Below are 24,733 nucleotides of genomic sequence, written 5' to 3'. Positions count from 1 at the left end.
CCAGCAGCATGTGGCAGTAACGTTGAGGTAATCGTGGAAGGAGCAGGGAGGGGAGGAGTGTGGAGGCAGTGGCTCAGGCACAGGGAACTGGGAGCCAGACAATACTGGTGGGACCCTTTTCTCTGCAGGTGAATTGCTGACCCTGTCCAGCTGGAATGTGGGATTGGTGGTGCCCACCTTGCTGTGTTATGATACCAAAAGTATCATTTGCAAAGTGTTTTTACAGGGATCCTTTAAGGCAAATGTGCAGTTTTCTGTGCTGCTCTGTTCTTCTTCAAGTGTGCTTTTCTTACCCAGAGAATTGGAGTGATTTTAAAATATCAGAGCAGGTTTTAGTCTTTCTTGTCCAAGCAGCTTTGTTCTCATTTAGGTCATAAATGAACATCTGTTTCTTTATCTCTGCCCTTAATGGCATATTGTCCACATCTGAAAGCAGCTGCACAATATACCACAATTGTTTGACTTTGCTGAGCAGGCATCCTGGACCTGATGTTAGATCACAGCTGACTTTAATTTGGCACGATCCCAGCTGCTTTACAGGGCCAAATTCTTCATTTTCTTAAGATCTAAGCATTTTCAGCTCTGTGATTTTGCAAGAAGAGGAGCAAGTGGGAGGTGAGGAATATGGTGTCATCAGATAACCTGTGACCCAAGGTGTTCTGTTCATGGACATGATTGTGCTTTTTGAAAAAAAACGGGAGGGAAAAAAAAAGGAATTAAATAGTGACATTGCATTGAGTATTTGTTCTTGCCTGTACCTGGCAAAGCACTGATTGCCTGCTGATTTTCTTTAGCATACTCTCATACCCACACAGTAATAAAATGAAGATTAGGAGCTTAAAATTGTATTGGTTCATATTTCTCTCTTGAAGGTGGGAAGAAGAGCGCTACCCTGAAGGCATTAAATGGAAGTTCCTAGAGCACAAAGGTCCTGTATTTGCTCCACCATATGAACCTCTGCCTGAAAATGTCAAGTTTTATTATGATGGTGAGTTAATCTGTGTTTCCACTTGCTAGGAAGAGAAATAAACATCTCAGGGTATCGTGGCATTCTTCCGGGGACTGGAGTGCTGAGGAGGTGGTTTTGTTTTAGTGGTTTGCTTAAAAGCAGCTCCTCAGCAGCAAAGTACAGGAACAGTCTGTGGAAGTAAAGTGAGCCTGCTGAATTCTGCTCACCGAGGTGACACAGGGATGAACTTGTTCTCACTCCCTTGTGGTGGTGAATCTCTCAGGGTACTCTCCAGAGTGAGTGTCTGATGCCTCAGAGCAGCAGTGTCTGACCAGTGGAGTATGTAATTGTAGCTGCCTCATCACTGCTCACCTTTAGGCTTGCTCTGTTTTCTTTAACCTTAAGAATTGCAACTTCCATCATCTGTGATGAAATTCATGATCGTTTGGTGACATGAGCAGAATAGAAGACAACTGAATTTTGATACAGATGATTAGGATCTTGTAGGAGTGAATGGGATGACCCTGGCCTCAAGGACACAGCCCTCTGGTGTAAGTCATGGTCCCACTCCCTGACCACTGCGTGTGGTAGAACTAATTGATGTGGGATTCTAATATCCTGGGCTGACTGGTTGTTAGAGGCTCATGTGGAAGGGATTATATGATGTGATGCCTGCTGGAGCCTGGACTTGATGACCCGTGTGTTTCCTTTTAGTCCTGTGATCATGTTAAATGAAGGATCAAATCAACCCAGGATTGAATTAAGTGGGAGGTATTTAAATGGATGAAAATGTAATTTTTGGTGAAGGGGACATCTGCACATGGAACTCTTCCAGGAGCAACGTGCTGTTTTCATGTGAGGTGACACAGTGTTTTTAAATACAGAGGAATAGGTGACATCATTGTAGGGAGATAAACATACTGCAGCCTATTAAAGACCAGCTCCAAGCAAGTAGCACAGCGATCAAGGAAGTCTGCACACTTCTTTCTTGGGGTTTGATAAGAACTTAACAAGAAGATGGAAATTGTTCTGCTCTGTTGAAAAATGCATGATCTCTCCTGCTGTCTAGAGAAGGGGAGGGGCAGATTGCACTGTAGCTCTCCCTTGGTGCAGGCAGCAATAAGCTCCTCGTCTCTCCAGCCATCTATTTCATGGAACCTCTGCAGGGATTTTTGGAACCTCTGCCTCTTGTCATCGCAGAAATTCATCAATAAGCTCAACGGTCGTGGGGTGGGCAGGGGATGTCTGGCAAATAAAGACATCACATAAGTCTTCCTTGAGAAACTAGGCGAGAAATCAGAAGTTAGATTTGCAGAGCAGCTGCTGAGAGCTGCTGTCTGTGCTCACAAGGCATTGTCTAATTTCAGGATGATCCCAGGATGATTTGTAGAGCCCAGTAATGAGGCTGTGGCTGTGGGCTCACACTGGAGGAATCTGTCCCTGGCCTGGGAGACACTGCCTGGTTTTGTCTCTCATAAGGACTGCTGGGGCTGTTGTTAGTGCCTGTGATAAGGGGAAGGAGCTTGAAATGCTAAAGCCATCTTTTTTTGGTACTGTGAGTTAACAAGCTCGTAGCCCAGAGGTGGCTCAAACTTGCATATTTTTCTGTAGATGAGGCAAGACAAGAGTGTAGGTGGTGGCAGTTGCATTTCAGTCATGGCCATTTGGTCTCTCCTGCTCCTTATGACCCCTGATTGCTCTCTGGTTTGCAGTTTTTTAAATATTCATGCCTCTGGAATAAATCCCTTTTTCCTTCAAATGTCCAGCTGTGTTACTGAGAGTCTTTTCAAACCTTTGTAAAAAGGAGGCAATTGAGTCCAGTGAAATATATTCTGAAGTGATTAGATAAAGGTGACTGAGCCTTCAGCTATTTGGGAAAAATACCATTCATTTTAGCCCCATAACATGTTACTAACTCGATAGCCTCTTTCAAGCTAAAATTTCAGCCTGGAAAAACAGCTTCCCTTGCTGTCTGTCCCTTCCCCCATTTCCTGTTATAAGCAAACAAATGCGGTATTTTAGGTTACAGCTTAAAAATTGGCAGAGTTACTGTTGGTTTAATTTAATTGTGGAATATTCTCAGATCATTGGGAGGACCTTTTGCTAAGTCCTGTTTTACGAGGGTTTATAGATCTTAAGGCTTTCTAGCTGACTCCCATGCTTTAATTTTGGAGATGATGCAACTCTTGAAAATATGTAGTAAATCAAAAGCGTGGTGGTTTTTTTCCAGGAGCACAGACTGAACATTTTCTTGTGCTCACTTTTATGCAGTAAAACAGTTGTTAAAAAATCCCCAGGTATTGACTGCCTGCCAGCCCATTGGAACTTTGAATATTTCTTGCAACTAGCTGGAGATGTGAGCTGCATGCAAAACCCTTCACAGGGATCCCTGGCACCCCATGTTTCATCAGGAATGAAATCTGGACAAAAAGATGCTCAGTGGGAACGTTGGGTGTCGGAGCCACAGCCTGGATGTTGCAGCAGCCTCTTTTCCCCTGTGTTTTGCTCTTCCCTTGCAGCAGTTTCATTTTGTGCTGCAGTCGTGCAGAGGAGCTGGAATGTGACCCCTCCATTCCCCGACAGCTCAGCCTTTCTTAAAAATGACTGGCTCTTTGAGCCTGATGTGGAGGTGCAGGAGTGCATTCCCACAGCTGAGGGAACAATTAGCAGCATCCTGAGACATTTCCCTGCCATGGAGGAGAGTTCAATATTTGGCATTGCTTTCCAACCTGTTTGTAGTGTATCCATAGGAAGGGCTCTTCCTGCCTAGAAATAGCTGAAGGCTGGAAGGGGTGTTCCAAGGCAGAGACTCTCCGTGGGTTGAAAAGGAATACAGGGACTGTATTTCCCATATGTCTGAGTGCTGGAACAGGAGATTTAATAAAATCCCCTTGCCTGTTTGACTTCAAACAGCAGTGTCTCCCCAGGAGTGTACCCAGCATGGGGGTGGCTCAGTGGAGGGTTTCCTGCAGCAAGGCCTTTTCCCTTTCCTGCCCTGCACCTCAGACCTGTCTCACATCAGACTGCTGTTGCTTTTTTTAATGTTTAGATTCCAGAGGAAACTTTTTTCAAAATGTTTGTGATGAAAGTCAAGCAGTTGTGCTCTTCTGTTTCCTTCATCCATTCAATTTGCTGTATTATGTAACATTTTTAAGAAAAACTTCTCCGTGGTAAAAATATAATCCTTTAAGTTAGTTACTGTGGCCTCTTTCTGGCTTTGATTCCTGTTTACCATTTTCTTTAAAAAGAAAACCTTTCTTTGTAGGTAAAGTCATGAAGCTGAGTACCAAAGCAGAAGAAGTTGCCACATTCTTTGCAAAAATGCTTGATCATGAGTACACTACAAAGGAGATCTTCAGGAAAAACTTTTTCAAGGACTGGAGGAAGGTATGCATGTTCCTGGCTGCAGTGGCTGTGGGCATGGCCAGTGTCTCCTCAGCACTGGGCTGTGAAAAGGGGCTGCTGTTCCATGCACACAAAAGTTGTCTTGAGGCAACTAAAAGCTGCTTCAGATCTTAGCTGTGAAGTTTCCTGTTTATCCTGTAGTTTCACCTATCATAAATACCTTCCTAAACCAACAAAGTCAACTTCTCCCAACCAAATATGTCTGTTGTAGCATGATGGGGGGTAGCTGATCTGGCTGCTATGTGCCTTGTGGAAGAGCCAGCTTAATATTAGAAGGAAACACCTTCCAAAGACCTAAAACTCAAGACTTCAGCTCAGTCATCTGCCATAAGAGCAAACCTGTGGATCAGTTTGATGCCATTTTCCTGGCTGGGTTTCTGGATTTTTCTCCCTCAGCAGTCCCAGCCTGCTGGATGTAAGAGAGATTTGGAAAATGGTCCAGCATTGCCCAGCACTTCCAGAGACTCCATAGGCTCTGCTTCTTGCCCTTTCCTCTTTGACCTCAGCTGGAGTGAGCCTGTGCAAGAATTTGGGGGTTCTCTAGGGGTTACTGTGAGAACCTGTCTGCTGGTCCTGTTTGAGCTGCCTGGGGCAGGGTGAGCTGTGCAGAACTCACTGTGTATGAAAACTTACAGCACTGCTTTCTTTCTGCAAGGAAATGACCTCTGAAGAGAAGAGCACTATCACCAGCCTCAGCAAGTGTGATTTCACCCACATGAGCCAGTATTTCAAAGCTCAGACAGAAGCTAGGAAACAGATGTCCAAGGAGGAGAAACAGGTACCAGAGGGAATTCTAGGAGACTTCGTGATCCTTAGCTGGCTTGTAAACATCTTGGTGTAATCATTCCTCTGCCTGCCTTGCTTTCATACCTCAGTGTTCTCACTTGCTTTCAGATTATTGCTTTTGTGTTGACTGTAGGAGTCTGTGCTGTGCACCTCAGGTGGAGCAGAGCACTGTGTTTACAGCTGAATCCTCATCCTGATTTGAAATGATATACTGATAGGGCTGATCCTGCTTAGGTAAATAAAGTTAAGTAAGTAACTGCTTAAGTAAAGTTAAGTAACTGCTTAAGTAAATAATGAGAAGCAGAGCTGCTGCCTCCGTGGGTTCATTGGTCCCTGGACAATAATGAGCAGTGGATACTCAGTTAAGGATAGATAAGGATGGTGGAAGAAATGCAGTAATGCCAGTAGGGAATAAAATGAGAGAAGAAATCTTAAACATCAGTTAATGCTGGGGTTTTTTTAATAACAAATGAACTTTGTTATCCAGCATGGCTACAGTGGCTTGTAGGGAGAGAATTATTATCTTTTGTGACACTCTAGTAATTTTCCTTTGAATGAGAGCCCTGGTAGCTTGGAATTATGGCCTTTGGGGTTGGAGGGGTCCCACCAGAATAGAGAACCCATGTCTTACTGCTTTTTCCATTTGAGAAATGTGGGTTAACCCTCTTACAATGAAGCAGAAGTGGCTTTTTCTGTTGGTTTCTTAGCTGGCGCAGCAGTGCTGTCTATGGGTCAGATGTTTTATTTTGAGCTGTAATGTTTTTATTTTTCCTTCTGTATAATTAGAGTTCAGGCACAGAAGTATGCAGTGAAATCTCAGCACATTCTTTCTTAGGAGACTGTGTTCTGCTTATGAGACCATTTGCTGACACAGGCTTGACATGCAGCAGCCTGGAGACATTCCTTTGCCTGCTTTCCGATGCACAGTTCAAACACAGAAGTCTTTTATACACACAGTTTTTATACATAAACAGCAAGATGTGAAGTCTGGTGGATGCCAAATGCTCAATATAGAATATAAAGCAACAGTACTGTGCTGGGGCTGCCCCTGTAGCTGTGCTATGTGGGTAGAGGTGCATGCCTCTGTTGTGGCAGAATTCTAGTTGCCTTCACCAGCACTCATCTGTTTCCCTTAAATACGAGTTTTCAGTGAGTTTTCACATGTTCTTTCTGTTTTTCATTTGTTTGTATTGCTTGCATTTTATTAATGCTTTTCTGGCCAATCTGCTGCTCTGTGGCCAGTCTGGTACACTTGCCATGATGGGGATCTGGTTTTGGGTCGGGGCTCCACCATTACTGCAGTGCAACTGTAGAAATCCTTTAAGTTCTGGCATTTAAAAGTGCGTGTGGTGCTGTGTGTGCCTTACCTTTGCTTTTGGCTTTTTCCAGAAAATCAAAGAGGAGAACGAGCGGCTACTGAAGGAATATGGTTACTGTGTGATGGACAACCACAAGGAGAGGATTGCCAACTTCAAGATCGAACCCCCAGGTCTCTTCCGAGGTCGTGGGAACCACCCCAAGATGGGCATGTTGAAGAGACGCATCATGCCAGAGGACATCATCATCAACTGCAGCAAGTGGGCACTGGGGGCTTCACACCTCAGCTTTGCTTCCTAGATAGGAGAGCTTATGTTTAAAACCCTATGTAGGCTGATACTCAAGCAGGCAGAAATAGGGATGCTGCTTATTTCTTCTTATATGGATAAGAAACGGAGTGATACAAGCAAAGACTGAGCAAGGCAATCATGGGTTTCACGTAGAACTTTGTCAACATATTTTCTTCCTCACGCCCACAGCCTACATCTGCTTAAGCTGTCTTTCCTGCTAGTATTTCCAGAAATTAATTTTCTTCTAGATAGGTTGTCCTACTTTGTCTTCCTTGATGTTGGAGGCTAAGGTTTGGTGGGCTTCTCTTCAGTCTCTAGTCCTGATAAGTGTCCACACGATGTGTGCACAAATCAAAGCTGGTCCTAGCAAAGTGGGTCCCACCTCTAGTATAATTCTTCAGCAGGTACATGTTGGTAGCAGTTACATTCCTGATCTTTGATTGTTCATTTTGATTCACTTGGTTTCCTGGTGGTGGAAATATGTACTTACGTTGCCTCGGTTTCTTTCCCTGCACTTTCTTTGTGTGATGCTATTCTTTTTCTGTTTTGGTGCTGGTGGGAGTTGCTTTAAAAAGTTTTTATTTTCTGTTTTCTAATTCTGTGTAGGGATTCCAAGATCCCTGCCCCTCCACCAGGACACAAATGGAAGGAGGTCCGGCATGATAACAAGGTTACCTGGCTGGTGTCATGGACTGAGAACATCCAAGGCTCTATCAAATACATCATGTTGAACCCTAGCTCAAGAATTAAGGTAAAGATCTAGTTAAAAATAAAAAGCCAAAACAATCTTCTCGGTCATGTCTCCAAGAAGCAAATGTGGCTCTGGGTTAGGAGAGACATAGGAGGTAAAGCTGCCTTGCTGTGTCATCCTACAGTGATGGAAATACATAAGGGAAGCTTCTGTGCTTCTGTTCCTTCTCACAAAGAGAAATACAGTTACTGCCCAACAGAGCAGGTGAAATCTGGAAAATGTCTCTTGCAAAGCATCATTGTGTCATTCCTAGAAGGAATGCTTTAACCAGTGTAAACCTAAAAGGAAGAAATTTATTCAAGAACAGACTTGCTCTGGTGGATATTTTACCTACTTTTGGCCTTAACTTCCCCTGCCTGTTCATGTAGTGAAGTTATAACCATGGGTTGTTAATTGGTTGGTTGTAAAATTAAAAACCTGGCCAGGCTCCTGGCTGAGAAGGCTGGTAAGGAGCTCCTGACTGAAGGAAAACAAAACCTGCTGTGAGAGCAAATAACCAGCCCATAACAAATAACAAGTCCATAAAAGCAAGGATTTCAGCTCTTCTCATCAAGTCTTTTTCAAGAGATTTTTTCCTGAATTGGAAACAAGGAGTTTGTCCTACAAGTAGAGGGTGGGGGGAGGAGGGGGAAGAATCTCTGTTCCTTGTGAATTCCTGCCCTCTTTTTGCCATGGCTTGAATATATAATAACGATGCTGAACTGTTGATGTTGCTTTTACCTTCTATGGGTGTTTAATTACACAGCTGAAAGAACATAAGTGTCATCTGAATAAAGCAGAGGAAACCATTTATATGTTGAGAGGCAGGGAAGACATATCTTTTGTGTGTCTGCAGTTGCTTCCGTGGAAGCATTTAATATCCTGGCAGTCTGAATGACCTACAGCTGTGTGGCAGCCCAGTGTGAAGCTGAGCTGCTCAGCAGCACCAGCTCCCTGCTCTGTGCAGTGAGACCGTTTGCACACACGGGCTTGCAGAGCCTGGAGGTGCAGACTGGGACTGGTGCTTTGCCTGCTCTCCCGAGCTGACTCTGCTCCAACGCTCCCTGCAGGGTGAGAAGGACTGGCAGAAGTACGAGACAGCCCGGAGGTTGAAGAAGTGTGTAGATAAAATCCGAAATCAGTACCGAGAAGACTGGAAGTCCAAAGAGATGAAAGTGCGGCAGCGGGCGGTGGCACTGTACTTCATCGACAAGGTGAGGCTGTTCCCCAGCACAGCCCGGCCTTTCCTCTCCTGCCCAGGCTGCTTGGGGATGCTGTGTGCTTGTCTCCAAGGCAGGATTGAGCCCAGTTACTAAGGTATCCTGAGACTTCCTGGAGGGCAGGCTCCTGTCTCCTTTTCCTTCCCAGTACCTGGAATCCAGAGCAATAACCCATTGTGCTGGACGGGGCTATTTCAGGCAGCATTGTTTAGTTCAGGCCAAATTCACGGCCCGGTTCCAGAATCGCCCAGTTGGATTACTGGGAAGTTTGTGTGGGCCTTTTGTCTCCAGCTGTTTCAGTTTTCCTGCTGGGAATTTCTGCTGGTTTGTCACCTCTTTAGTAGGAGGTTGCAGTTGTGAGGGTTTGTAATTATGCTGAGTTTTTCACCACAGAGTAAAGAAAACTGCAGTTGTGTTGATGCATTTAAAGCAACATACAACCAGTTCCCAGAGAGCTGTTCCCTGGTAGCATATGGTGTCTTGACCAACTAAATTAACAGGTTTTGTTCAAAATGGTTTGATGTAAACCGGGGAGCTCTGATGTGAATAATTGTGGTTTCATACGAACACTGAAGATTTTTTTTTCCAAAAATTAGAAATGGCTTTAGCCAGTCCTGTTAAAATACATGTTTTTACACAGCCAAGTGTAGCCTTGATAATTTACATAACCTTTATGCTATTTGAAGTATATTTAGTGTGCAGTGAATACGTAGGCTCACAGAAGATGAAGAACTGAACTGTATGACTTGTCTCAAGCAGAGTTCACATGGAAGTCAATTTGATTTTTAAAAAATACCATACGTTCTGAAATGAATTTCCATTAGTCAGAACTGTCTCACAGTTTGAATTCCTTAATGAGCAAAAGTTGGTAAAACATCTTGGCTTGAACTCTTTAAGAAAGGAGATCTTCTCCTCTGGACACTGCTGATTCTAGGCCAGAGTCTGAAAGTTTGCAGCATCTGTGTTCTGGGGATGGTTTGAGTTCTTTAACCTCTTTTGTCTTGACATCAATGTAGCTTGCCCTGAGAGCTGGTAATGAAAAAGAAGAAGGAGAGACAGCTGACACCGTGGGCTGCTGCTCTTTGAGAGTAGAACACATCAAGCTGCATCCTGAGCTGGATGGGCAGGAATACGTGGTTGAGTTCGACTTCCTCGGAAAAGACTCCATCCGATACTACAACAAAGTCCCTGTGGAGAAGAGGGTGAGGCACCTCCACAAGCACCTCCACAGCCTCAGCTGCACACAAGTGTGGCCAGCACAGTTTTGATGCCAGTAACAGGTCGCTTTGTCCCTGGTCAGATACCCAGCCAGAAAATAAGTCCATTAGTGTTCCACCTCTTTATTGTCAGGGCTGTGGAAGGTGACATAGCCCAGCAACCAAGATGTTTGAATGTCTTACTGCTCTTCCTTCTGGTCTCAGTGTAAAGAGTTGGCATAACATGACCGTGCCAGCCCTGTTAGAAGAGTTTCTTGGGTCCCATTCTGGTCAGCAGAGTTAGTTTTGTCACCTGGAGATGGTAGAGTTGTAGGCCCATATAATATAAAATATATATAATATATATATAATGTATAATGTAATAGCAGCATAACAGGTTCTGAAATACCATGTGCCAGCACTCTTAGAGCAGCAGTTTGCCTTGGGCCTCGATGATACACATTTCTCTGTCTCAGTGGTTGGGTTCATGTTGGAGCTGAGCCCTCAGGGAGGTAGGTCTTGATCTTGGGTGCTCCAGAGCCTATGGAGTGGGTGCACTGGTACCTCTGGCCTCTGAACCTGGATATCTGCCAGCCAGGACTTACTTCTTATACCATGTCCATTCTTTCATCTCTTTGTCATCCACCAGTTTCATATTTGCTGTGAGCTTGGCCTCATTCCAGAGTAAATCCCCATCCAGCAGTGTGAACCTGGAGATAACTATCCAAAAAGACTTTTATTTTTGTGGGTGTAACAGCTCTGCATCTAGCCCACAGCTCTGCAGTGAGCACAATGTATTAGGTGCCCCATGTGTAATGCTGTGGTAATTTTAACAACAGTCAGCAGTAAGTGTTTGGCTCTTGAGGAGCAAAACAACTGAAAGAAATCAAACTATGGCTCCTCTAGAAATTAACGTGCTGGAATTCTTACTTCCTTGTTTAAAGAAAAAACAATTTTTTCTGTTTAAATTTATTGGTGTTGGCATCTCTCGATGTCTCCTCAGTGCTTACAATGGGGAATTGATTATTGTGGAACTAGAAATCTTTGTATATTGGGTGTCTGTAGAAGAACGTGTGTTGTTGAGAAGCTGGGGATTTGGAGCATGCAGAGCAGGGATTTGTGGTCTGTTTTATAACTGAAGATGCTTTGATTATTCTCCCTACCCCAGTGAGACTTGTTTGGGATGAAACTGTGAGACAATGCAGCAATGAGAGGGGTTGGTTTCTGATAGCTGGACTCCATGGGAAATAGCCATGGGGTCTCTTTGGCTGGAGTAAAGATGGAGAGTAAGGAAAGGGCAGTAACTTTTCTTTCTCTGGGGGTCTCTCTCTCTGTTAGGCAGCTCAACCAGAGCAGAGTCAGGTCTCCTGCAGTTTTGATCTAAAGGAGGAGGATAAGGGCATTGAATGCTCAGGACTCCTGTGCTGGGGAGGAACCTGTGACACAACCATTGCACTGAGAGGTGGGGTTTGCCTGCTGGGAAGTAACATCCAGTATCATCACTGTGCCCTGAAAACAGTTTGACTGGCTCCCTGGCAGTATTGCTTCCATACATCTTACTGCTACCCAGCACTGTCTGCTGTGTGTGCCTGAAGTTCCTGGTTTTCTTTTCCTGCAGGTGTTTAAGAATCTTCAGCTGTTCATGGAGAACAAGCAGCCTGAGGACGACCTCTTTGACCGCCTCAATGTAAGCACACAGTTCATGGGGAGGGGGCTGGAGCACCATGAACAGGCTCGCTCTGCCCCAGGCAGTAACAGCTGCTCTGTTCCAGCAGTGGGTTCGGTGGAAGTTTTCTTCCAGAGCAGCCTAAAAGCAGTGAGAGACTGTCTCACTCTGGTGTCTCTATTGCCCACAGGTTCCCAAAGCAATGGGCCTTGGTCCTGGCGAGCCTGGCTCTGACCCGGGGAGGTTTTTCAGGGTTCAGAGATGATGAATGTGTGAGGTGACAGATTTTCAGATGCCATCCCCATCTGCACACTTGGCTCTCTGGGAGCAGTGTGGTGGTTTGGGCACATTTAGAGTTACTGGAAACCAAGGCTTCCACACCAAAGAAATCTTTTTTGGCCTCTTGTGGTACTTGTTACCAATCTAATACTTGTTGGTTCTTTGTTCACTTTTCCTGTGGTTTCAGAAATGTTGTGGCTATTCTGTTGTGGTCAGGTCTGAGCACAGCAGCCTCCAGTCGTGAGCTGTGGGTCCAGAGATTTTACAAAGGCTGTGGTCAATTCTGGTGCTGACTGTCATCTCTTTTCTGCTTCTTTAGACCAGTATCTTAAATAAACACCTTCAAGACCTTATGGAGGGACTGACAGCCAAGGTATTCCGTACTTACAACGCCTCCATCACGCTACAGCAGCAGCTCAAGGAGCTCACTAACCGTAAGTCTTGTCCCTGAAACTGCGAGGGGAACAGATCTTACCCTGCAATACAGACCTGGCTTCCTTGCCTGGGCCACAAGTCATATATCTGTTCACCACTTCCTCATTGCATTTCTCCCAGTGCAGCTGGGACCCAGCTGAGGTCTGATCAAAAATCTGCTACCACATAGTCTTTTGGGGTAGCTGAGCAGCCCGTCACTGGGGCAGGGAAGAGCTGACTTGTGAGCACACCAGGGTGTTCCTGCTAGGTTATGCCTGTCCCTTACCAAAGCAGATTGTCAAGCCCAGTGGTGTCCTGCGCAGTATGGGCCTGCTGTCCCCTGCTCTGAGCATGGCTGTGCTTCCCCTCTCTTGAGCTGACAGATGGTGTCAATGGTGATGAATAAAGAACCTGCCAGAAGGAGTTTGGGCCTGGGATGGATGTGGTCAGGCTCCAGGGATGTAATTGGAGCATGATGTTGAGCCTGGCCCGTGGCAGGGGAGGGTCGGGTGGTTCTGCAGGCAGTGGGGCAGGGGCTGGGGCTGCACACCCTGCAGAGCCCCCACATTCACCTCTTTGCTGTCCTTGCCAGCGGACGACAACATCCCAGCGAAGATCCTCTCCTATAACCGTGCCAACAGAGCGGTGGCCATCCTGTGCAACCACCAGAGAGCTCCGCCCAAAACCTTCGAGAAGTCCATGATGAACCTGCAGAGCAAGGTACCTCCCCCTGCCCAGCTCTGGGCTCGGGGCAGGGCTCCAAGTCCTGTGTCTTGGGAGTTAGGATTCCTTTCACTTGGGGTGAAATGGAAGCAGAGCCTGCTTTTCCCTATCAGGATTTGGGTAGTGCTGCATCAGAGATGGGCCTGCTTGGAGAGGAGCAGTGAGCTGGAAGGGACTGTGTGAGTTGTCTTTTATTTGTAAAGAACAAGACCAGACCCTTTTTCTGCCCTTCATCCCATAGCTGTGTGTTCTGCTGCCATTGAAACTCCAAAGCAGCAGCTCTAGCTCTGATCTGTGTCCACTAAAGAACCTGCTGTGGGCATCCACCCCTGTTGTGTGAATCTCAGGCCGCTGTCAGTGTGCACATAGTACATTATGCCCCTCTGACTTGACCTCTTCCTTTGCAGATTGTTTCTGGTGAAGGCCATGAGGTCCAAAGGGGTTAGGTCTGTTCCTGGTCTGGCTTTAGAATAACCTTCACAATAAGGAGTTCTGGTTTGGCACTGCAGTGTCCCCTGCTTCCATAACACCTAACCTGGCTGCCTCCCCCCTAGATCCCAGAGCTTGGGGAATGGTTGAACAGGGGCTGCAAAATGCTAAATCTTCCTGAATCCTAAACTTACTGGGGAAGAACTGCCTGAAACCTTAACACCTTTCAGTGTGTAGGATTTGGGGCTGATTCCTGCTGAGGGAACAGGGATTGTCCTTCTGTGTTTCCATGAGAGGTACTGGCAGGATACAGTGAAGGCAGACAAGCTGCCTGGAGGGGCTGTTGGCCAGGCCAGACCAAGCCAATTCCTTTGCCTGCTTGGTTGTAGCTGTGTTAGAAAACTCCCAGCACCACCTTGTCTTGGGCAGTGAGTGGGCTGTGCAGCAGTGAAGGGCCCACGGCCTCGCTGTTCTGCAGGGCTGGGTCTGACTCCTGGTACATTCTGAACACAGTCACAAACTCACTCCCTGGTCATGCTGCCCAGGGGTGTCTGCCACAGCTGTCAGCAGCTTGTTCACAGTGCTGCTGTCTGGTTTTGCCTCTCCTAGATTGATGCCAAGAAGGAGCAATTAGCTGATGCCAGGAGGGAACTGAAAAGCGCCAAAGCTGATGCCAAGGTCCGGAGGGATGAGAAATCTAAAAAGTAAGGCTGGTGTTCCCGGGCTTTGCAATGCTCCCAGAAGGGGTCCTTCTCCCTGCATCCATTTTCCTGGCCTGTGATTTGGGAAGGCCATCTTTTCCCCTCTTTCTTCTGTGCATGAAGAAATGACCACCCAAGGGCTAGTCTGACGCTGCGGGTCCTACCGTGGTCACTCGTGCCCAGCCCTCTGAACTGAGCCTCAGCAGAGCTCACCCACCCCAGAGCTGCCCAGTGACCCCTGTGCAGTGCTGCTGCCTGGCTGGAGAGCCAGGAGTTACACAGTTAATGCACAGGCACCTCCCCGTGGGAAGCCCACGGAGCAGATGATGTGCTCGGGCTCCGTGTGGGCTCTGCAGAGCAGCCCCAGGGGTGCTGAGTTATGGGAGCTCTGAAAGCAGGATCACAGCGTGACTGTTCCTGAGGGATAGATGGGCTGCTTTGGGAGTGGGTGTAGCATCAGAACAGTTCAGGCTGTTGCTTCCAACCTTTTAAAACAAAACTGCTGCTTAAGATTCCTGCTCTACCTCTTCGAAAATGTCAGTTCTTAATTGCATGTGCTGAGTGTTTTATGTCACCATCTGTGCTGACACAGCTGCCCTGTGTGGCTGGTGGCATTGAGCAGAGTCCCTTTGGGTTCCCACAGTGCTGGCTGGCAGGGCATTAGGAATTCAATGATTTGTTCTTTCCCACCCCAGGTCAGTGGAGAGCAAGAAGAAAGCAGTGCAGAGGATTGAGGAGCAACTGATGAAGCTGGAGGTTCAGGCTACAGATAGGGAGGAGAACAAGCAGATCGCTTTGGGCACCTCCAAACTCAACTATCTGGACCCCAGGATCTCTGTTGCTTGGTAAGCACCTGCCTGGGCTGTGCTGGGGTGATCCCCTCCACCCCTTCACCTCTGTCGTGTCCCCCCACGTGGCAGGGGAGGGCTGTGGCCAAGGGCAGTGTCTCTGGCCTTCCCTTCCATCTCCAGCTCTGACAGCATCTCCTCTCCTGCAGGTGTAAGAAGTGGGGAATTCCTATAGAGAAGATTTATAACAAAACCCAACGAGAGAAATTTGCCTGGGCTATCGACATGGCAGAGGAAGACTATGAGTTTTAACCTGTTTTTATTGAGCTGAATTTTATGGGAAAAGGGAGTAGCCTGGTTTTTAGGGAGATTGATAAACTGTGAGCCTTACTTGTCCTTGGATGCTGGGGAAGGGGGAGGAAAGGGGCAAGTGAGCATCAGATAACACAGCCAACATCTTGCAGAAAGCATAACCTGGAAATATCCTAAAGGAGCTGAGCCAGTTGTCCTATGGACAACTTATTTAAAAATGTTTCAGAGATCCAAATTCTAGCTGTCTGGTTTGTGTGGTTTTTCTCTTGAGGCAGGGCAAGTGGATGGGGGATTTGTCAACCTTCCGCCAGGCAAATTCACCATCACACTGAGAGCGTGGGAATCTTTAGCTACTGTATACAAAATCCAATTATATTGGTGCGTTTTTACAGTTAGGGTTTTGCAATAACTTCTATATTTTAATAGAAAATGGACTCCTTAACCCCTGCCCTTCCCCTCCCCCTCCCGCCCCATTTCAGACTTTAACAAATAAACAAAATTTAAGGAACCCAACGCACCTGTTACAGCTGTCACTATAGTCATGGAAATACCCAGATCTTTTTCAATTTGTCACTTGAAACAGTCGTGGCATTGGAACATGAATTACAAATATCCACCGCATTTGTTCAGAGCAAATTGTGATGGGAAATCGGCCTCCTGACTTGAGTGTTCCTTTTTTTAAATGTGAATTTTTATTTCTTTTAATTATTTTAAAATATTTAAACAGTTTTCTTTCTTTCTTGATCTTAAAGATCGTGTAGATTTGGGGAGTGGGTGGGGGGAGGGGGCCGTGTGATGGGGAGATGTGTGTGGAATTTGAGGACAAGTGAAATTGGAAACAAATGACATTCCCATCACCCTTTGTTCTGAACATGCTCTGTACACTTCCAGAATTATCTACTTTTTAGGTTTGTCAGACTGTTTTACCTTTTTCCCCCCTTTTTTTCTAAGCCCCACTCCCCTCTTTTACTTGAAAGATTTTATTGTGTAAAAAGAAGTTTCACAGGTCAATGAATTTCGAGGGAAATGAGCATTGGTCCAAAAAGGAAAATAATCAAGATTTTAGGGCTTTTATTTTTTTCTTTTGTAATTGTGTAAAAAAATTTTAAAAAATTTAAAAAGGCAGAATTTTAATGTGAAACCTTTTTTTGCTATAATCATTAGTCTTAGAGGCATTGTTAGCTTAGTGTGTGTGCAAGACCATTTCCTGCAGCCTTTCCTCAACAAGTATCTTCTATTTTTATCATGAATTCCCTTTTAATCAACTGTAGGTTATTTAAAATAAATTCCTACAACTTAACTGAGTGTTGGTGTCTGTGTGTTCTTTCACCTCCGGCCCTGGGCTGTGAGGTCCCCGTGGCTGCTGTGCTGGAGGAGGTGATGGTGCAGCAGAGGATGCTGAGGCCAGGGCAAGGGCCAGGTGGGTTGGCAGTGACCCAGGAGTTGTGTCTTCATCAGGGTTTTGTTGAGAGCAGTGTGGGTTTATGATGCCAGGGATCTGAAAGGCATCACCTGGCCGTGGCTCTGGGAAGGGATGATGCTTTCCACGGCTGCCAAAGCTGCCCTTGTTTCTCAAGTAGCTCTCACTGCTGCCTGTGTGGTGTCACAGGGGCTCTGTGGTCGGTTGTGTGGTCCTGTAGCCAGATCCTCAGTGAGGCACGTGGCTGGGAAGGGCAGGAGGCTGGGCAAGGACATGGACAGCGAGGCTGAGGGATGATTCCATCTCCTTGGCATTGAGAGCAGCCCAGGCCTGGTGTCCTTTAGGATCCTGGAGCAGATCCCTGGCTCCTCCACAAGGACCTCCCTGTGACCCCAGTGCTGGGGGTGGGCTCCCAAAGCCCCGAGTGTGGCTGAGCCAGCTGAGGAGCCTCTGGGCAGCCAGCCCCGAGCCGGGCTTCCTGCTGCCCGCTGCGATCTTTGAGGCGCTTTGTTGTGGCTGCACAAACTCGCGTTTGGCAGCAGCGCCGTTTACTCTCTGGGGCCTTTCCAAGGTGCAGCCGAGAAAATGCCAGCGGAGAGGGAAAGGGGCTCATTGTGCTCCCGACCTGCCCGTGCCTGGAACAATGCAGCCTGTAAAAATATCCTTTCTATTTATACAGCCTCAGTCAGACCTGGCCGAATTAAATTCCCATACCGTGCACCGCTGAGCAGGGAAATGTTGAATGGAATGGGCAGGGATGTGCTCCCACAGAAGGGATCTTCCACCCCAGCCTCGCTGCTGGCAGATCCGCTTTCTCCCTGGGCATGGCAGAGTGCCCTGGCCGGGCCTGGAGGTGTGAGGCCAGCCTGATGTCCCAGGCTGGGGTGTGCTGTGCCTCTCCCTGTCAGCAAGGAAAAGTGTGTTGGTGCAAAAGCGGCCCTTGGAAATGTGCCCGGCTCCCTGTGGACACCGGGAGCACAGGCACTCATCCCCTGCTGCCTCTGTCCGGGGCAGGGACCCCAGCAGGGTTTAATCTGTGGTTTTGCCTGTGGCACAGCAGGGTGAGGACCACACACCCCACACTTTCCATGGACAATTCCCAGACCCCATTGACTCACTATGCAAACAGGGAAATGGCCACGGACATGCCACATCCCAGCATGCAGTTTTTTATTCCAGCACTGCAGTGCCCGTCCTTGCCTGCCCCAGTGTCACCACACCAGTCCTGCTTTCCTGCCCCACGACAAGGCTTGTGTCTGGCAGCCAGGGAAGCTGAGGCAGTGGTGATGTGGCCAGAGGAGGGGGCAAAATGTAGGTTGAAACTGGATCTTGTGCATTGTGAGCCCATGGACAGGCCCTGACAGCCAAGGGGAGGCTGCAAACCCTGCAGGATGCAGCCCCATCCCCCTTGAAGTCTTACAGGATTCCAGGGTTGGAAATTGAAACCAGGTGAATTCGGGATATTAAAAAAGCCTGTGCTCCCCATGCAGCGTGAGGGAGCGGGGACAGGGAACCTGGAGCTGCAGTGGGTTTCCCATCAGGTGCCAGTTGTAATCCAGAGGGATCTTGCAAGGCCTGTGAGGGGCAGGAGGGTGTGTGGGGAGGCAGCCCTGCCTGCGGGCACAGCTTTGCCCAGCAGCTCCTCGGAGAGCGTGCACGGGGCGGGCTCCGCGCCAGCATCCGCAGCAGCTCCACAGCCCCAGGCGGGTCTGCTTTCCATCCCCGGCAAAACACTGCTCTGCGTCTGCCAACACCAGCCCGGCCAGGAGGGGACTGCGCACCGCCTTCCCTGCTGGTTTTCCAGATCCTGCTGCCTGCAGCACCAGGGAAGCTCTTCCCTGATGGTGGTTTTCTCAGCTCACGGGCTGGTGTCACGTTCACCCACCCCAGGCAATGCGGAGCAGGCAGGAATGAATAAATAACCTGGAGTGGGGCACCTCTCCCAGGGGTTGTAAGGTGCCAAGCACCCCTTGCTCGGATGAGGATCGGGCACCTTCTCTCAATGAATGGTCCCCAGGGCAGGAGAGAGACGTGTCCATTCCCAGACATTGGTGTCAGAGGGATACTGGGCTGCAGGGACTCCCACACTTGTCTGTGGGGTGGCCTCAGAGTGCTCTTGCCCTGGATTTTGGCCCCCAGCCCTTGAGCATGGCCGGGGGCTGTCCTTAAGCCAGAGGTCACCTGGCTGTTAGCCTGTTCCTGGTGGGAGGATGCAGCTGCTCCATGAATCCTGCAGGATATGGGGGATGGCATCCCGTGATTTGGAACTGTGATGGGGGAAGGTGCTGGGGCCACTCAGAGGGGGGAAATCCCCTTTTCCCCAAAGGTGTTTGCAAGGGCAGATTGCAGAACCCCCAGCCCTTCACAGCCACAGGATGAACACAATCCAGGGAATTAAAAACAGGAACGTAGTGGAAGTTTTTGCTGCCCTGAGGGGTGGAGCATGATTGCCCATGGCCTGGCAGATACAGGAGCTGGGACCACTAAACAGAGCTGGCAGGCAGCAAGCACACAAAGGTGGTTTCATGTGCTGACATTTAATTTGACAGCACATGAAACCACCTTTGTGTGCATCTCAGACATGGAGAGCTAATGCAAGGCTAAAAGGTGATTAGTCAAACCTGCAGAAGAAAAAATATCCATTGCAGACACCCCATTGCAAACCACATCCTGCAGGCAGCAGCCCCAGCCAGGCAGTGCTCCGGAGCTGGGGACACGCCGGGCTGGGTGCTCTCCTTCAGCACAACAGGCAGGATTTGGGAGGGAGGGAGTTACCTCTTCTGTTTCTTCGACGGCCGCGCTCCCTTCTCAGGTTTTGCCCTCAAAAACAAGGGTGTGCCCATAATGCTCAGCTATTTTAAGACCACTGGGAGCCGGCTGCTTCCTGCCGGTCCCGAGCGAGGCCATTCCACAAGCCAGGAGCAACTTCCACAGCAGCTCACCCCGGAGAGAATGTGCTGAGAGTCCTGTGCCAACACCAAGCACAGACTCCAGTGGCTCTGGCTCAGCTGAGCACGTCCCCAGCGTCCTGTCAGCCCTTACAGCGCTGTCATACACTGCTTGTTCCTATCAGGGCAGGTTTAGGTTCTTCCCCTGGTCTGTCCTTGCCTTTTTGCTGCCCAGACACTAGGTGGGATCCTAAACAACCCTGTAGGGCTCCTCGTGAGTGTGCACATGTGTGTGCACATGTGTGTGCATGTGTGTGTGCGTGTGTGTGTCCAGCGTGTCCCTTTGGAGGCGAGTGGAGCAGCAGGGACAGAGGGAGCTGCTCGTTTGTGGGGTGCACATGGGGATGGGGGCCCCTCTCTTAGAACGTGATGCCCCTTCCAGGCCCACCCATGAGCTGGGCTGTGAGATAAGGGCTGCTCAGCACAGGCTGCCTTGCCCTGGCCCTGTGGACACACACGTGTGTATGTGTGTATATATCACATACCTGTGCATTTCTATGTGGAGTACAACCCCTCCAACCTCACCTGCAGCAGGGCTCTGCTTGCCCTTAGCAGTCATCACCTCTCAGGGTCAGATATGCCACTGGACTCTATCCCCAGCCTGGGACACCTGGGTGCCCAGCGTGTCCTGGGGTGTCCTGATGGGGTGGAGGGCACAGGGAGGAAGGCCAGTGGCACACAGAAAGGGAAATCGCAGGCTTTAACCACATGAATGGAGCAAACTGCTCTGAAACGCTTCCCAATTCAACCACTTATCCCCTCACTAACCCTGCTTTTGTGTGGTCTCCAGCCGGGGCCAAAGAGGGGCTGAAGACCGTCCAGAGCCCCGCGGCTCCCTACAGGTCCCCCAGGGCCAGGATGCCACAGGCTGCCCCGCAAGCCCCATCCCGCTTTCCATGTCAACACACATCCAGCCGGGATCTGTGCGGAGGAAACTGCAAACGCAGACGGGGCTCCACCGGGAAGCCGCCCCATGGCGCCAGCGGCAGCCACAGCGAGGGCTCTGTCCGCAGGAAAAGCCACCGGGATGCAGCGCCGGGACCCCGCACGTGCCACCAAACCCTGCGGTGGGTGCTGGGACCCCGCGGTGTCCTGGGGTGAGCGGCACCCCGGGGACCTGGGAGCCCTCCTTGGGGGGTGCAGGGTGGCACCCAGGCGTGCTCGGGATAGCAGGGTACCCCGGTACTTGGGTGTGCTCAGGGAAGCAGGGTACCCCGGTACCTGGGCGTGCTCGGGGGAGCAGGGTACCCCGGTACCTGGGTGTGCTCGGGGGAGCAGGGTACCCCGGTACCTGGATGTGCCATGGGGAGCAGGGTACCCCGGTACCTGGGCGTGCTCGGGGGAGCAGGGTACCCCGGTACCTGGGCGTGCCATGGGGTGCAGGGTACCCTGGTACCCCAGGCATGCTGGGGGGTCTGTAGCACCGGCAAGCGGGGTCCACACTGCCCGCTGCCCAGGCGGGCCACCCCGCGGGGGTGCTCTGTCAGCCGAGACCCCCAGTCGGTATCACCCCGCTCCGTGCCCCCCGCGGACCCCCCGCACTGCGCGTCCCGCCCGCCCCGGCGCAGGGACCGCCCCGCCCGCACCCCCGCCCCTTCCCTGCCTCCTCCCTCCTCCCTCCTCGCTCCTCCTCCCCCTGCTCTCCCCGCTCCTCCGGGCGGCAGCGGCGCGGGGCGCGGCGGGGCTCGGGCGCTCCCGCTCCCCTTTGTTCGCCGCTCCGATGGCGGCCGGGCCGGGCGGCGGCCCCGGCGCGCCCAGCGAGGCGGAGGCGGTGCAGCTCTGCCGCAGCCTGGAGGTGGGCACCGTCATGACCCTCTTCTACTCCAAAAAGTCGCAGCGACCCGAGCGGAAAACTTTCCAGGTGAAGCTGGAGACGCGGCAGGTCACCTGGAGCCGCGGCTCCGAGAAGGTCGAGGGGGCCGGTGAGTGCGGGGCTGGGGGCGAGCGCGGCGGGGAGCGGGGCGAGAGGGGCCGCGGTCCCTCGGGGCGATGGGTGCGGGGCTGGAGCCGCCGTTCGGGGGGCGGCGGGGGCTGGGGGGCTGAGGAGGAAGGGGGAAACGAAAAACAATTAACTCCCGGGCTCTCCGCGCTCAGCATCTGCCCGCGGGCAGCCCGGGGGGCGCAGGGGGGTCCGGCTCCCAGCCCGGGGCCGGCCCCGGCCGCGCGGTGTGCGGGGGATGCGCGGCCGGTACCGCCACTGCCCCCGCCCAGCGCCGCCTCCCAACTTTCCGCATCCTTCTTCGGCACCGAACTTCCCCTGGGATAAACGAGGTGTTTTCCCAGGTGGTGCCTTGGCTAACAGCACCTGAAAGGCGTAGGGAGCCTCGGAAGGAGGCAGGGCTGGTGTGAGCCCTTTTGCGGTTGCACCTCGGAGCAACAGATGAGATGGAACGGAAAAGGCAAAAAGTAGGAAAACCAACCCAAAATATTGTAGTTCCGTCCTCTTCCGCGTTCCCCTCCGCACATCTGCGCGGGGGTGATGGCACGGGGCGAGCTGAGCGTGGGGCCGGTCCCGCACCCTCTCCTCGCAGTGGGTGCTGGTGCGGCAGCCCCGCGGTGCCTCCGGGTTCCCGCGCAGGATGGGCACCTCTGGAATGAGGAGGGCACGGGAAAGGGTGCGTAAGAAACCTGAGTGTCAAACCACAAAGACGGGTGGGAAAGGGGGCGAGAGCAGCGGTGCCCCACACTGGGAAACTTTTAACGCCGGTGTTGGTTTCCCAGGTTACTGCTCTTTCTTTTAAACGGCCCTTCCCACCCCCACATGCACTAGCGCAAGGACAGGACGAGGGCTCTGTTTGGTGCTGGAGGTGAGGAAGAGGGGATGTGAATGAAGGAAACGTGATGTAAGTGCTGGTGCTGGCCTTCCCTGTGCTGAGGGGGTGTGACTGGGGCACAGCGAGGCCAAGGAGGGGCTGTTGTCTCTCCTGGCAAGTGCTGCTGGCCCAGGTGGGAAGGTGGGATGCTGTTAGTACCGGGGACTCCAGTGAGGCAAGGATGTGGAGATGATGGCCATGTCTCTGTGGCAGAACCACAAAATGCTGGTGCTTCCAGTTTGGGGCTTTTGTTTGCCCTTAGACCCTTGGAGTCCTCTACCTTTTGCCCAGTGGTGTCTCCAGGCAGATCTGGAGGGAGCCTTGGGCTCCTTTAGCATCACCAGGATGTGAAGCTCCCCCATCCCTTTCCCAGAATGGCCTCTGGGAGCAGTGAGGCAGTGGGAGAAGGAGGAGAGAGTGGCAGTCTATTGACCCTGGGCTTAAGGTGTTCTCAAACTAAGGCACAGTAAATGATGCTTGTGCTAGGGAGTTTCTTGCAGAGTCTACAGACCACGTGGTGCCCATGGGCTCTGGGTTCCCTCTGTGTGCCTCCCAACACATGTGGTGTTCCCACAGTGTGTGTGACCCTCTCGAGGGGGAAGGTGGGCCACACTGGAGACAGGCAACATCAGCCTGAGGAGCTGCCATGCCTTCAGCCCCATCTCTCTGATGCTGGATGCTTTCTCCATGGCCTCCTCTCTGCACCTGAGCATCTCACCCTGTCCTCAGTCCCCTCTTCAGGTGTCACCCAACACCCTGAGCAGCACCCATCCCCTTGCCCCTCTTTCCTCACAGGGCTGAGGGCAGAGCTTTGCTTTAACACTTCCTGGACAGAAGTGTGGGAGCTCTAGGTGGAAATATCAACTTGTGTACACAAATAGTGACTGTGTATCTAGGCAGGCAAGGCAAAGCCATGGGATCGATGGCCAGCAATACTAGGTTCTTGGCCAACTTCCCTATTTTTATCTGGATGTGCTTTCTGGGCAGAAAAAGGATGCCTGGGAAAAGCCAGGTGTGTGACAGCTCCACTTCACGTGGCAGATACACTGATGTATTCCCCTCATGGCTCATCCCCTTGGAACAGCATCTCTACTGGACAAAGTCTGAGGGTTTTCAGGTCAAAAACTGTGTGTGTGATGTTCATGGGTCTGTAACGGATGTTTATGTGTTTCTTGAGACGTGGAGACCACCAGGGAGCTTCAGACCACCCTGCACACAAGTTAGTTGTCTAAGTAGGAGTGATCCTGGGTTTTTATCCATTTCAGAACGAGTGAGTATCCACAGTGTATCACATACAGAGGTCTTGGACTCGGGCACATTGTGTGATGGGCCATGTACTGGAGAGGTGTCTGTCTCTGTGAACACCAAGCATAGAGGATCTGTGCTCCTTTCTCTGTGCCTGGTGGGCTGTGCAGAAAGCAGATGAGTGTTTGTCTGGGGTGGGCAGTGCTGGGGGACTTGGCTCCATGACTGACCCTGTTGGGAAGAGCACAGCCCCTTTGGCTGCAGCCCGGGAAGGGCTCATCACTGTGGGAGATGTCAAGAGCAGTTATCACCCCAGGATCTGCACGTGCTGGTCTGTCAGTACTTCTCATCTCTCCACTGGCCACACTGCTTTGCCCTGAGGTGATGGGCCATCCTTTATTTCAAGTTATTTATTGAAGCAAGCAAGGGCTGAGCCATCCTCTGGAAGGAACTTTTGGCACTTAAGGACAAAGCCCTTCATGTGCATCATCATCTCCTAACAGCAGGGAGGTTGGACCAGGGGGATGCTGACTGGGGAGGAGGTTGTGTAAATGTGTCTCTTGGGGATATGGTTTAGTGGTGGACCTGGCAGTGCTGGGTAAATGGTTGGACTTGATGGTCTTAAAGGTCTTGGGTGACATCACCACACGTGCCTGTAGATGTTCAGGCAGCCAAGCAGCCTTGCTGGCCACCACCCTGCCCGGCCTCTGCTGCCCGTGAGCTGGGAGGTGCTGGGGTGCCGGGAGGGGGGAGCCCGTGCTGGTGTGACAGCCCTGTCGTGGTGCCCTGCTCTGTGACCCTTGTGTAGGGCTTTGTGAGCGCTGCATAAAGAGTGACCTTTGTGTGTGGATGGTCGGCGTGTGTGTCCCCCACATCTCCCCTCCGTGAGCGCGGCGGGGGCGGCGCGGGGCCCGCAGCCAGCTGGGCTCCTGATGAAGAGCCTCTTCTCTTGGACAGGACCCGTGCCTGCTCTTCGTTAAGCTCTTCATCCTGCTCCAGGGCGCTGGGGCTCTCCAGGAGCTGAGGGCTGGGGAGGAGGGGGGAAGCTTCCCCGTGTGGGAAGCCTTTCCCTTTGGAAAGCGGTCGCCTCCTTCCCCTGTGC

The 24,733-nt window shown here is 50.7% G+C and overlaps 2 protein-coding genes across 3 annotated transcripts in view; both read left to right on the top strand.

The window, feature by feature from the left end:
• The window catches only part of TOP1 (DNA topoisomerase I), a 65,389-nt gene extending 48,879 nt beyond the window's left edge, over nucleotides 1-16,510 (top strand). The window contains exons 9-21 of the mRNA XM_051803013.1: nucleotides 873-988; nucleotides 4,215-4,336; nucleotides 5,010-5,132; nucleotides 6,530-6,717; nucleotides 7,354-7,498; nucleotides 8,548-8,691; nucleotides 9,714-9,899; nucleotides 11,512-11,580; nucleotides 12,158-12,272; nucleotides 12,845-12,972; nucleotides 14,014-14,108; nucleotides 14,801-14,950; nucleotides 15,103-16,510. Of these exons, the coding sequence (XP_051658973.1) occupies nucleotides 873-988; nucleotides 4,215-4,336; nucleotides 5,010-5,132; nucleotides 6,530-6,717; nucleotides 7,354-7,498; nucleotides 8,548-8,691; nucleotides 9,714-9,899; nucleotides 11,512-11,580; nucleotides 12,158-12,272; nucleotides 12,845-12,972; nucleotides 14,014-14,108; nucleotides 14,801-14,950; nucleotides 15,103-15,205 (1,684 nt within the window). The 3' untranslated portion in view covers nucleotides 15,206-16,510. The remainder of the gene's footprint in view (nucleotides 1-872; nucleotides 989-4,214; nucleotides 4,337-5,009; nucleotides 5,133-6,529; nucleotides 6,718-7,353; nucleotides 7,499-8,547; nucleotides 8,692-9,713; nucleotides 9,900-11,511; nucleotides 11,581-12,157; nucleotides 12,273-12,844; nucleotides 12,973-14,013; nucleotides 14,109-14,800; nucleotides 14,951-15,102) is intronic.
• A 4,683-nt stretch (nucleotides 16,511-21,193) lies between these two features.
• The window catches only part of PLCG1 (phospholipase C gamma 1), a 41,835-nt gene continuing 38,295 nt past the window's right edge, over nucleotides 21,194-24,733 (top strand). For both annotated transcript variants that reach the window (XM_051803006.1, XM_051803005.1), the window contains exon 1: nucleotides 21,194-21,495. In XM_051803006.1, coding sequence (XP_051658966.1) covers nucleotides 21,294-21,495 — 202 coding nt within the window. In that variant the 5' untranslated portion in view covers nucleotides 21,194-21,293. The remainder of the gene's footprint in view (nucleotides 21,496-24,733) is intronic.

The sequence above is a fragment of the Manacus candei genome, unplaced genomic scaffold (assembly GCF_025592945.1).
Source record: "Manacus candei isolate 608988 ecotype Guabito, Panama unplaced genomic scaffold, ASM2559294v1 h1tg000057l, whole genome shotgun sequence".
In the NCBI taxonomy this organism is placed as follows: domain Eukaryota; kingdom Metazoa; phylum Chordata; class Aves; order Passeriformes; family Pipridae; genus Manacus; species Manacus candei.
This window is presented reverse-complemented; position numbering and strand designations above follow the sequence as displayed.